Genomic DNA, 12,189 nt, shown 5'->3' on the forward strand with positions numbered 1-12,189 from the left:
GATTGGGATGAGAACACATCAGCTGGGCGCTACGTACGAGAAAACTGCAAACCACTGCGGGTGAGCCAGGCAGGGGTGAGATAGTGCTTACCGCCCAAAGGTCACTTCCTTCCTAAGGTGCTCTGCCCCTGGAAGGCACTTCACAAGCAGAGTTAGGAAGGAAGGGGGAAAACTGAAAGAAGACATCTTTGGTCAGTAGAAGAGAGAGAAGAGGGAGTGGTTTTTGGAGGGAAGGAGGTTAGACAGCCAAGTCTTTCTTGAGCCAACCAGAGAGCAAAGCAATGTCCTGGATTCTTGAGTCAGACAGAAAAGAATAAACTACCTTTGAAGAGCTCACATTTTAATGAGGAGCTAAAGAAGATTCATGAAATTGACAAAGATATACACATAGAACTTTCAAAGAGTATGAAGGAAGTAATTGTGCTAGAGGGAAGGTAGATCGAACAGTAATATCAGAAATCCTGGTGATGGTGTGCTCCTGGTAAGGTTGTATTCGTAATAGTATTGGTAAATGGCAGAGCCTTGGTCCTCCAAGGTTGAAAGCTAGGGCCTTGAAGAAAAAGGCAGGACTTGTAAGGCATTGTGCCTCCTCACCTTTTTCCTGCCCTCCACCACCAGCGGTATCTGACCTCAGAGGCAGAGGAACACCACCAGCTCTTCGATCTGATTGAAAGCATGCTAGAGTATGAACCTGCTAAGCGGTTGACCTTGGGTGAAGCCCTTCAGCATCCTTTCTTCGCCCGCCTTCGGGCTGAGCCACCCAACACCAAGTTGTGGGACTCCAGTCGGGATATCAGTCGGTGACGATCAGGCCCTGGGCCCCCCTGCATCTCCTCCAGCAGTGGGTGTCCAGTCCAGGACACTGGTGCTTTTTTATACAAGAGAACAGAGCCGGAGCCCGCCCCTTCCTCCTGGCTCCCTGTATACCTGTGAATATGTGAAATAGTGTAAATATGGAAGAACTTGTACCTGTTGCTCCCTCCCCAGCCTTGTACAGAACGCTGTTCATCCCACACACTTCCCATCCTCCCCTGCCCCCTCACAGTGGAGTTGGACGGGGGCAGGAGGAGGTAACCAGGTGGCACCTAGCCCATGTTTTATAAGGAATTTTGTACAGTCTTTGTGAAATAAAAATGACGTGCTTCATCGGACCCCCACTCCTGGAGTCTGAGGTGTGGGATGCTGGGCTGGAGGGAGAGGGAGATTGGCAGCCCTTCCGAGTTTGTGGATGAAGGGAGTCCATCTTACCCTCCCGAGTCCCCCGGAGGGCCGCGGATCCCCGTTTGTCTGGCGGCGGGGGGGGTTGGTGATGGGTGGGGTGCTTCCTGCGGGTTAGAACCGAGGCACCTGTTCCATCCAGCGAGGTGAGCATTGGGGAAGGTCCGGCTGCGGTGGCCACCGGGCGGGAGCCCAGGCTAGTCAGCGGCCCGCGCCGGAGGCAGGACTCCCGCCGGACGTCTCGGCAGAGCGGGCCGGGACCCCGCTGCGGGGCCTGCCGGGAACTGTAGTTCGTTAGTGGGCGGGGCCTTGCATCACGTGGGGCGCTTCCGTCTTCGGCTGTAGCCGAGGCGCAGGCGCAGGCCGCCGCCGCTGCAGGGATCCTCGGGCCCTTCCGGCCTTCGCGGCCAATCCGTGCAGAGCCGAGCGGGCTACCGGGAGGAGCGGAGGGAGCTCCGGGAGCCGCCGCCGCCGCGCAGGGGCGTGGAGGGCAGGGGCGGCCCAGGTCGCAGCTGCAAACATGGCTCAGAGCGGAGACGGCGGAAACCCCTTCGCCGGGCCCGGCGAGCTTGACAACCCCTTTCAGGTGACGCGCGGGCCTTCTTTGGCTAGATTGGTGGACTCTTCGCGGGTCTGGACGGGCTAACTTGTCTTCCCAGTCCTGACATTTGTTCCGGGGAAGGGCCGCCACGTGGGGGTGACGGTGACTCCAGACCAGTGAGCACCCTGGGGGGCGGGCCCTGCCCCTATAAGGAGCTGGTGCTAGCAGTGTGGGGTGAAGGCTTGGGGACAGATGTTGGGACGGCAGCGTGGCCTCCGACGTGCAGTGCTTGGAGCCACAGGCATCCGAAGAGGCTCCAGGGAGTTCCCCCAGAGGCCCCAGGTGCCAGCTGAGCCCCAGCTCTGCCCACAGGACCCAGCTGTGATCCAGCACCGACCCAGCCCGCAGTATGCCACCCTTGACGTCTACAACCCTTTTGAGACCCGGGAGGTGAGATTCTCGGAGCACAGGATGGCAGGGAGGGGGAGGGTGTGCCTGTAAGCCCACTCTGTCGGGATACGGGGGACTTTTCTGCATGCAAAGGATCTTAGCCCCCGGAGAGAGGCCAGTCTGCCATGGCTTGCCTAACCCTTCTGGGGACACGAGGGCCACCGATCTCATTTGAGCTCTAAGCGTTAGTCCTGGGAGGACTTGGAGACTGGCAACGCCTGAACCAGAGCTGTATCTGGGGAGGCTTCTTTGAAGAAAAGAAAGAATGGGGCTGGTAGGAGTTGAGGAGAAAACCAGTTATGCTTAGGCATGCATTTAGAGGGCAAGGAATGAGGAGGACCGGACCTGTTTGTCCCACGGAATAGAAAATGCTTAAGAGCTTTAAAAAGTGAAGGGGGTGGGTTCGGTAGATGAGTGCCTTGAGTCCTGACTAAGGGATAGGATGTGGGGGGTGACGAGGGCTGCCACAGCTTAGGAAAGAGTTCTCTGACAGAGGTTCAACTCTCTGGGTCCGGGGGGAGGCTGGGGAATGGGTTCTGGATCTAAAGGTACTCAGGCAGACTCTAGTACTGCATTGGGAGGGACTAGGTGATCCCTAAAGTCTTTTCCAAAACCAACAGCCCCCACCAGCCTATGAGCCTCCTGCCCCTGCCCCATTGCCTCCACCCTCGGCTCCCTCCTTGCAGTCCTCGAGAAAGCTCAGCCCTACAGAACCCAAAAACTATGGCTCCTACAGCACCCAGGTAAACAGGGTGTGGGGATGGGGGAGTGGGGGTCAGATCTGGGCCCAGGACTCCCATCTCCCTCTGTGTGTACTGGGCAGGCTTCAGCTGCAGCAGCCACCGCTGAGCTGCTAAAGAAGCAGGAGGAGCTCAACCGGAAGGCGGAGGAGTTGGACCGGAGGGAGCGAGAACTGCAGCATGCTGCCCTGGGGGGCACAGCTGGTAAGTGGGTTCTTTGCGGGAGGGGGGGGGCATTTGACACTTTTGAAGGAGCAAAAAGAACCTAAGAGCGTGGGCTATGGAGCCACATTGCTGAGTTTGAATTTGGGTGCTGTTATTTACTGCCTATGAGCTCTTAGGTAAGTTACTTAATCTTGAGTGTCTCAGTTTCCTTACTTATAAAACAAAAGTAGTATTTGTACACGTTTCACAGGACTTGTGGCAATTAAATAAGGTCCTCCATACAGAGTGCTTGGCATAGTGCCTAGAAGTTGTAAATAATAGTAAACACCATCAGCACTGGTTTTGCTACTCTCTCTCGTCTCCTCGGACCCCGAGTTGGAGGGAAAGAGGACTTGGGGTGGAAGGGAGGGGTGATTCCTTTGCTGGTCTCTGCCTCACGTCTCGGGTCCTCCTGCTCTCTCTCTGCCTTACAGCTCGACAGAACAATTGGCCCCCTGTCCCTTCTTTTTGCCCAGTCCAGCCCTGCTTTTTCCAGGACATCTCCATGGAGATCCCCCAAGAATTTCAGAAGACGGTATCCACCATGTACTACCTCTGGATGTGTGAGTAGTGAGAAGCCTTTTTTGGAGGAAGAGTAAAGGTAGTGACCTTACATCTTTCCTGCCTTGGAGCCTACCCACCTAGAACTCAGCATTTCATCTCTGCTCAGCTTTTGAGTTTAAGGCTAGTTTCCCCAGGAATTTTCCTGGGTTACTCCTTTCATAATATTTACAACTTGTTCTGCCACCCTCTAGAAAACACATGTTCTTGTCCTCTTCCCCTTTCTCTTGTCTTCCTGCATAAACGTTTTCGGAGGCCTTTAAACGTCTTTGCAAAGGTGATCACGTGTGATAGAGATCTGTCTCCGCTGTTGAGTTGAGGATTTTGTGAAGGCAGAAGCTTCCCTTCCTTACTCTGCCGCATTTGGGGAGGGTTGTGTGGTGGGCTTCTGTGGGAAGGAGCCCTTGTTGCAGCCCACACTCAGTGTCCTGTACCTCCATCCCTCAGGCAGCACGCTGGCTCTTCTGCTGAATTTTCTTGCCTGCCTGGCCAGCTTCTGTGTGGAGACCAGCAATGGCTCCGGCTTTGGACTCTCTATCCTCTGGGTCCTCCTTTTCACTCCCTGCTCCTTTGTGTGCTGGTACCGCCCCATGTATAAGGCTTTCCGGTAAGTTGAGGGGTGGGGGTGGTGGAGAACTTGGGATGGGCCCCACATCTGCTGCTCCCACCCTCATTCTTCTCTCGCTCTCCCCACTTTTCCTGCCCGCAGGAGTGACAGTTCATTCAATTTCTTCATCTTCTTCTTCATTTTCTTCGTCCAGGATGTGCTCTTTGTCCTCCAGGCCATTGGCATCCCAGGTTGGGGGTTCAGGTCCGTGAGGCTACCCGCCACCCCCACCCACCCCCTTCCCTCGTTCCTCTAGACCAAGTCAGCACTAGGTACTGGGGTAGGAGTTGCTCAAAAGAAGGAAAGGTGCTTGTTTAATGAAAGAAACAGGACCCCCTTCCCGGATGGAGAGAGCCCAGTCAGAACTCTAGACAGGCCTAGGTTTGGGGGAGGAAAAGTACATGTGGTCAATCTGAGAGGGCTTCCTGGAGAAAGCACCCGTGAGCACTTCTGAAGCGGGGATGGAGACTCCTCAACAGAAAGGTCTGTTGGGCTGAGGATGTCTTGGGAGGGCCTGGAGAGCTAGGAGCTAATTGCTCGGAAGCTGGAATCAAACTTTGATGAGGGCGGATATGGTTTGGGATTGTGCTACTTGGGAAGCCGCCAGACTGACGGGGGCGCGACCCCTGGTGGGATGGGTGGGAATAGGGCCCGCTTGCCAACCGGTGGAGGGCGGCCCGTCCTCACTGCCGCGTGCCCTCCTTTCTGGCAGTGGCTGGATCTCCGCTCTGGTGGTGCTGAAGGCCAACAAGGCTGTGGCTGTGCTCATGCTGCTGGTCGCCCTGTTCTTCACCGCCATCGCCGTGCTGGGAATTGTGATGCTCAAGCGGGTGAGGGGCTGTGCGGGAGGCGGGGCCAGAAGCGTGACGTCATGGCCCCGGGGGGCCTGGGGGGTCGTTCGCCCGGCCGCTGGGCGGGCGCTCAGCTCCTGGACCTCTGGGGTGGGGGGGAGCCACGAAGGAAAAGCCCGAGCCGCAGTGAGCGGGTGATGGGCGGCGGTGGGGTCCCGGCGGCCGGCGGCCGGCGCCCGCCAATAATCTCTGCCATCTGCTTGCAGATCCACTCCCTGTACCGTCGCACGGGGGCCAGCTTTCAGAAGGCCCAGCAAGAATTTGCCGCTGGGGTCTTCTCCAACCCCGCCGTGCGAACCGCCGCTGCCAACGCAGCCGCTGGGGCTGCCGAAAATGCCTTCCGAGCCCCGTGACCCCCGGCGGGGATGCCCCGGCCCTGCCGCCGGGGGAGCTCACTTAGCCCCCGTCCCTGACGTCTCGGACTCGGTGAGACCTCACTACTCGGGGTCTTCTCTCTGGCGCCCCCAGTCCCGCAGCCATGACTGCTGACTCTGCCTAGGGGTGCGGGGAGCCCGCTGTGACCCAGGCTCGCTTCCCCCGCCACCCCCCAATTAGGCCACACTGCTGCCACCTCTTACACACCCCACCCAGCTTCTCTCTGCTGTGCCAAGACTGTTGTTTCGGTTATTTAAATAAAAAGAAAGCGGAACTGGAACTCAAATCCCCGTTTCCGGAATTTTTACTGGGAACCCGGCCTTTGGAAGAGAAAAGGGAGTGTGGCGGGGACTGGAGCGGAAGCAGAATGGGAACCCGGGGGGAAGGTCGGGCAGGGCTGCGGAGCCAGCAGGAGCTGCCGAGGGCGGGGCGGCGGAGCTGCGCGGTTCCGCTACTGACCGGGAAGGCGGCGCCGCCTCTGCTGGGGACGCAGCGGGCCCGGGGCCCTAGAGGCTGGGCGGGGCTGGGGTCGGGCCCCTGGCCCGGGGAGGCCGGCCGAGCCCCTACTCTGCACCGGGCCCGCGGGCCGACGCCGGCTCCCGGGGTGCCCCGCGCAGCCCCGCCCCGCCCCCGCCCCCTCTGCACCGGGCCCGCGGGCCGACGCCGGCTCCCGGGGTGCACCGCGCAGCCCCGCCCCCGCCCCGCCCCGCCCCCGGCGCTGGGCAGGACCTGCTGCCGCCCAAGCTGGGGAGCGCAGCGTGTCGCGGGAGAGCGGGGAGGGCGGCCCCGCAGCCGGTGGCGCCCCGGCTTCTCCCCGCCAGAAGGTCTCGGACCCCAGGATCCCTCCCCTCTTCCTCCCACCCTCCTCGCCTTTATCCTCCCCGCCCTTCCCGGGGTTCTCGACCGCGGCCTCTCCTCACGCCTGGACCTGCCCTTCTCGGCACCCCTGTTCTCCAGGGAGATGCGATGAGCCGGCGCCCCTACGTCCTCATCGCCGTCCCGGGCACGGTGCCCGTCCGGTGCCCGCGGTGGGGAGGGAGCCCCCCGCGACCCCTCCGCGACGCCCCTCCCTTGGGCCCCCGCCCAGCTGGAGGCCCTGGGCCATGCCCCAGGGGACCCATCCGGGCGGTGGGCTCTAGAGCAAAGAGGGTGGAGAGGAGGGAGGACGGGGCCTTGGGCGCCTCTGAGATGCTCCCAAGCGCCAGTGGAGGCCGAGCGAGGCGCAGGCAACCGGGCAGCAGGCATGATGCCCTCGCCCACTGACTCCAGCCGCTCGCTGACCAGCCGACCCAGCACCCGGGGCCTTACCCACCTCCGCCTCCACCGACCCTGGCTGCAGGCCCTGCTCACGCTGGGGCTGGCCCAGGTGCTCCTGGGCGTCCTGGTGGTCACCTTCAGCATGGTGGCCTCCTCTGTCACCACCACTGAGAGCATCAAGAGGTCCTGCCCATCTTGGGCTGGATTCTCGGTGAGTTGGGTGCACAGTCCTTGGGTGGGGTAGGCTCCTGGGGCCCCACCCCTCCACACTAGCTGCCAGTCCAAATGCTGGCCTCTCCTCCCTCTTCTGGGCGGCTGTCTTCTTACAGGGCTGGGCACACCCTGTGGTGAGGGGCTCACTCATGTGCCTCCCCCTTGCCAGGCTGAGCCTGTGCCCACTCTGTCCCCAGCTGGCATTCTCCGGGGTGGTTGGCGTTGTGTCTTGGAAGCGGCCATTCACTTTAGTGGTAGGTGTTAGGGTCTGGTGCCCACTGGGAGGCAGGTGCCCAGCACCTGAGGGGATGCCCGCATGTGCCCCCGAGGAGGGGGGGGACTGGCTGTGCAGTTCATGCCAGGCAGGCATGGATGTGTGTGAAGGGAGTGCCCCATCCGTGGTAGAGGGTACCCCTGAGGGCCCCCCGCCCTGAGTGTGCACTTGCTTCCCCCAGATCTCCTTCTTCTCCCTGCTTTCGGTGCTCTGTGTCATGCTCAGCATGGCTGGCTCTGTTCTCTCCTGTAAGAATGCTCAGCTGGCCCGGGACTTCCAAGACTGCTCCATGGTGAGACTGAGGAGGGAGGGCCGGAAAGAACTGCTGGGCGGAGTGTGCGGGACACCGGGTTTGTCCTGACTTCGCCCTCCCCTCTGCCACTCAGGAAGGAAAGGTCTGTGTGTGCTGCCCCTCCGTCCCCCTACTCCGGCCCTGTCCAGAGTCAGGGCAGGAACTGAAAGTGGCCCCTAACTCCACCTGTGACGAAGCCCGAGGAGCCCTCAAGGTGAGCGTGCACTGCCCGCCTCAGCCATTCCTTTCTCCCCCACCATCTCCCTGGCTTCCACCTTGGCCTCCCCTTCTGGAGTCCTCACAGGCCCAGAACCTGTGGGATTCACCCCTCCCCAGACCCCGCTCACATCCCTCCTCCTCTCTGGCTTTCAGAACCTGCTGTTCAGCGTCTGTGGGCTCACTATTTGCGCCGCCATCATCTGCACCCTCTCTGCTATCGTCTGCTGCATCCAGATCTTCTCCCTGGATCTCGTGCGCACGGTGAGAGGCGGGCCAGGGCCAAAGCCAAGCAGGTGGGATGCGGGGCAGGGGTGTGTGTGCCCGGACTGGGCTTGAGGGGATGGTGACTGCGGCGCTGGCTCTGAGCCTCAGAGGCTGTGGGTCATGTATTAGCCACATCTAGTGTAGGGATGTTTAGAGGGGTTCACGGAAGGATGAGGAGGGGAAGTGGGGGGAGCGAGAGAAATATGTGATGTTAGCCCAGAGAGCAGACATTAAATGGGACTACAAGTTGGGTGAAGTCCAGAAGATCCCAGGTGGGGACGAGGGTGAAGGGTTGATGTTCTAGTGGGGGCAGAGAACAGGTGGCAATTCTGGATGTAGATGGGGCCATAAGTGGAGGACTTTCTGGATGATTGGGGCAGAGACAGAAGAGGAGCTGGTTCTGGCTGAGGGAGGAGGCAGGACCAGGAGAATGTGGAGGAGTCTGGGAGCCTAGGAGCTGCATTCCCAGAAACCAGGCCTGCCGATCTGCTTGCTCCCCAGCAGCTGGCCCCTGAGCGCTCAGTCTCAGGCCCCCTGGGGCCTCTGGGCTGTACGTCGTCACCCCCAGCTCCTCTCCTACACACCATGCTGGACTTGGAGGAATTCGTACCACCGGTGCCCCCTCCGCCCTACTATCCCCCAGAGTACACCTGCAGCTCAGAAACAGATGCACAGAGGTGAGGCCTGGTGGAGTCCTGCTGGGGAAACCGAGCAGGGGGCCAGGGCTGCAGCCTGGATTGCTGGAGAGGGAGCTCTGTGGAGTAGGAGTGCTCTTCCAGGCTCTTACCTCTCCCTCATCCTGCCAGCATCACCTACAATGGCTCCATGGACAGTCCGGTGCCCTCGTACCCTACGGATTGCCCCCCTTCTTATGAGGCCGTCATGGGGCTACGAGGAGACAGCCAGGTGAGAACAGGGCTCGGTGTGGCCTGGGGAGCTGGTGAGAGAGCCTGAAAAGCTGAGGGAGCTGCTGTCACTGGACAAAGAAAACAGTAGTCCTCACAGTCTTTGTGGCACCCGGTCTTCCCTAGAGCCCGGGGGGGGGGGTGGGGGGGGGACTATTATTTCTATTTTACAGATGTGGAAACTGAGGCCCACATAACTGGCCTGGACAGGGTGGCAAAGCTGGACTGAAAGCTAGGTCTTCAGAGCTCTGTCCAGCACACAGCACATGGGATGGCCACATTAGCCTGTCGGGCTGGCCCCCTGACGCTCGCGTTTTCTGCAGGCCACTCTGTTTGATCCTCAGCTTCACGATGGCTCCTGCATCTGTGAGCGGGTAGCCTCCATTGTAGACGGTGAGCAAAATGGGGAGGGGGGCAAGGGCTGGGCTGCCTGCGAGAGCAGAGCTGGGCGGGGCGCTGGACTTGACCTGCCTCCTCTGAGGTCGCTCTGGAGGCAGCGTGGCCGCTGAGGGGCTGCAAAAAGACTGGTGCCCCCCCACGCCCCCCTGCCGCCCACAGTGTCCATGGACAGCGGGTCTCTGGTGCTGTCGGCCATCGGTGACCTCCCTGGGGGCTCGAGCCCGTCGGAGGACTCGTGCCTGCTGGAGCTGCAGGGCTCCGTGCGCTCCGTCGACTACGTGCTCTTCCGCTCCATTCAGCGCAGCCGCGCTGGCTACTGCCTCAGCCTGGACTGCGGCCTGCGCGGCCCCTTTGAGGACAGCCCCCTGCCGCGGCGACCCCCGAGGGCCGCCCGCTCCTATTCCTGCTCGGCCCCCGAGGCCCCACCCCCGCTGGGGGCCCCCACGGCCGCCCGCAGCTGCCACCGGCTGGAGGGCTGGCCGCCCTGGGTGGGACCCTGCTTCCCCGAGCTGAGGCGGCGGGTCCCCCGGGGAGGCAGTCGGGGAGGCGGCCGGCCCGCTGCAGCCCCTCCCGCCTGCGCCCCCACTCGCCGCTTCAGCGACAGCTCAGGTTCCCTCACCCCCCCGGGGCACCGGCCTCCTCATCCGGTTCCCCGACCACCGCTGCAGCTGCCGCGGTCCCACAGTGACCCAGGCATCATCACCTCCAGCGACACCGGTGAGCATCCCCCCGCCCAAAGGTTCAGGAGCGCACAGGCAGGGGAGTTAGAGGGCCAGGGGTGCCCGCCAGGATTTAGGACACCGTGGAGATCCCCAAGGAGGAAGAAGGGGTGAGTTCACTCCTGCAGTAGACACTTCTGAGTGCTCACCGCCTAAAAACCCACCATCAGTAGCTGAAGGGCTAAAACCAAACTCCACAGCTCCCAGCTGGGGCTAGTTACCCACCCTCTCCAAGCCTCGGCTTCCCGCCTGTTCATGGGGCGCAGTAGCGGCCCCTCGGCCCAGGTGCTCGAGTTACTGAGGAATGAGGTGATGCGACAGAATCTTAGCACTGGCCTTGTGTGCCAAGTACTGGGGGGACTGGGGGGGATGCAGCCACCAACCAGACCGCCTTAGTCCCCGTCTAGCTGGGCTCTACCATCGGGTTTCTGGCAGACGGAGGCAGAGGGGATGCCCGCTCGGTTGAGGGTGGAGTGTGGGGGCTGGGAAAGCTCTGGGCTTGAGTCTCTCCTGGAGGGCGTGTCCACTGGGCCCTTCCAGTCCCTCCCTCTCCTCCCCAGCTGACTTCAGGGACCTTTATACCAAAGCGCTCGAGGAAGAAGCTTCCGTTTCCTCTGCAGATACAGGTCAGGCGTGTGATTGGTACCGAGGTGGGGGGAGGCGGTTATGGGAGTTTTGCCTGGCCCTCCGTGCACCTCCCTTCCCACCTTCTCTGTCTCCAGGGCTCTGCTCTGAAGCCTGCCTCTTCCGTCTAGCCCGCTGCCCTTCGCCCAAATTGCTACGTGCCCGCTCAGCTGAGAAACGGCGCCCCGTGCCCACCTTTCAAAAGGTCCCCCTGCCCTCGGGCCCGGCACCTGCCCACTCCCTGGGAGACCTGAAGAGCAGCTGGCCGGGCCGAGGCTTGGTCACTCGTTTCTTCCAGATGTCCAAGAAGGCCCCAGACCCCAGTGGGAATGGGGCCCATGGGCTTAAGCAGGTAGGAGTTAGGGGAGTCTGGGAAGATAACCAGGAAAGCCTGGAGCTTCGGGCTGAGCCACGCTGATGCCCTGTCCTGTGTCCGCCTCCAGGTGCCCCGGAGCCCATGGGGCCGGCCAGGCCGAGAGAGCCTCCACCTTCGAAGCTGTGGCGACCTGAGCTCTGGCTCTTCCCTGCGGCGCCTCCTGTCTGGCCGCCGGCTCGAGCGTGGTACCCGCCCCCACAGCCTCAGCCTCAGTGGGGGCAGCCGGGAGACTGGGCTCTGACCCGGGCTTCTTGCCACTCTGAACAGCTCCAGATGAATGCTGGGGCCATAGGCACCAGCTGGTTGGGACCAACCAGCACCCCATGCACTGGCTGACACAAAAAGAAACCCGCTGAACACCCCCAGAAGTATCCCTTTGCCTCCTACCTCTGGGAGCTCCTCCTGCTTGCCGCTGCCCCTCGGGACTGGGAGGGCTTCTGTCCTGTGCTGCATGGGTATTTGGGTGTTCAGGCTGGCGCGGGGAGAGGCCCCTGCTTACAGCATCGGAAGAGGAAAATAAAGCCCTACCCCAGCATGAGCAAGCTCTCTGACTGGACAGGGGCACTCTGGCCAGGGCAAAGGCATGTCCCGGTGCTTATGCACAGGGGGCTGTGTGCCTGTGCAATGGGGTGGTAAGGCATGAAGAGCCCGAGAAATCTGGGTGGCTCTCAGATCTGCCACCTCTAGCTGCATGACCGTGGGCAAATTATTTAACCTCAACTGCCTGATCTATAAAACATTGTGAAGATGAATGTTTGTAAAGCTCTTAATACACTAAATAAGCCTTCAGTAAATTTCAGTTTTCCCCCTTCTCCTCGGGGTCATTCTTCGTCACCATGGAAATTTGTTCTGGTATCTCCCATAGGTAAGAAAATCTCTCCAGGCATTTATTTCCAGCCGTCTATATCTCTGCTCCTTTTCATAGCAAAATGTTTTCTCTCTGCATTTCCTCCTCTTCTTAGAACACTCCCGTCAGGCTCCATCCCCCCTCTCCCTAGGCACTGCCCCTTTAAAAGTGTTCAGTAACCAAAAAGGTAAAAGACCCAATGGCCATTTCTCGGCCTGCATGTCACTTGACTCCTGAGAAACTTTTAAGCCAG

General features: G+C 60.8%; 2 protein-coding genes across 5 annotated transcripts in view; both read left to right on the forward strand.

The window, feature by feature from the left end:
- The window catches only part of LOC102729940 (uncharacterized), a 13,219-nt gene extending 7,386 nt beyond the window's left edge, over positions 1–5,833 (forward strand). The window contains exons 11-20 of the mRNA XM_081823229.1: positions 1,046–1,070; positions 1,517–1,804; positions 2,132–2,209; positions 2,830–2,952; positions 3,033–3,153; positions 3,588–3,716; positions 4,162–4,321; positions 4,424–4,525; positions 5,034–5,151; positions 5,379–5,833. Of these exons, the coding sequence (XP_081679355.1) occupies positions 1,046–1,070; positions 1,517–1,804; positions 2,132–2,209; positions 2,830–2,952; positions 3,033–3,153; positions 3,588–3,716; positions 4,162–4,321; positions 4,424–4,525; positions 5,034–5,151; positions 5,379–5,525 (1,291 nt within the window). The 3' untranslated portion in view covers positions 5,526–5,833. The remainder of the gene's footprint in view (positions 1–1,045; positions 1,071–1,516; positions 1,805–2,131; positions 2,210–2,829; positions 2,953–3,032; positions 3,154–3,587; positions 3,717–4,161; positions 4,322–4,423; positions 4,526–5,033; positions 5,152–5,378) is intronic.
- A 416-nt stretch (positions 5,834–6,249) lies between these two features.
- Positions 6,250–11,901, forward strand: ENTREP3 (endosomal transmembrane epsin interactor 3). 4 transcript variants are annotated; one of them, XM_031029713.2, is made up of 12 exons: positions 6,250–7,015; positions 7,215–7,271; positions 7,473–7,583; positions 7,678–7,797; positions 7,956–8,063; positions 8,568–8,743; positions 8,873–8,972; positions 9,295–9,364; positions 9,530–10,087; positions 10,650–10,715; positions 10,845–11,065; positions 11,157–11,901. In XM_031029713.2, exons 1-12 carry the CDS (start codon positions 6,791–6,793, stop codon positions 11,328–11,330), a joined length of 1,986 nt encoding a protein of 661 aa, XP_030885573.1. In that variant the 5' UTR covers positions 6,250–6,790; the 3' UTR covers positions 11,331–11,901. The 4 variants fall into 4 exon arrangements, with proteins under 4 accessions (XP_030885573.1, XP_006734844.1, XP_006734845.1 ...); XM_006734781.3 differs by having other exon boundaries at positions 6,251–7,015; positions 10,812–11,065; XM_006734782.3 differs by having other exon boundaries at positions 6,251–7,015; positions 8,571–8,743; positions 10,812–11,065.
- The last annotated feature ends 288 nt before the right edge of the window (positions 11,902–12,189 follow it).

This window comes from Leptonychotes weddellii, chromosome 6 (genome assembly GCF_054177405.1).
Source record: "Leptonychotes weddellii isolate Sample4059 chromosome 6, ASM5417740v2, whole genome shotgun sequence".
Taxonomy (NCBI): Eukaryota; Metazoa; Chordata; class Mammalia; order Carnivora; family Phocidae; genus Leptonychotes; species Leptonychotes weddellii.

Excerpts from the sequence above, each read along its gene's own strand:
- ENTREP3 (XM_006734781.3), top strand. The coding sequence starts at position 6,791 with ATGATGCCCTCGCCCACTGACTCCAGCCGCTCGCTGACCAGCCGACCC. Across the intron at positions 8,973-9,294 it reads GGCTACGAGGAGACAGCCAG|GCCACTCTGTTTGATCCTCA; the intron begins GTGAGAACAGGG and ends CGTTTTCTGCAG. Across the intron at positions 10,716-10,811 it reads CGTTTCCTCTGCAGATACAG|GGCTCTGCTCTGAAGCCTGC; the intron begins GTCAGGCGTGTG and ends CTCTGTCTCCAG.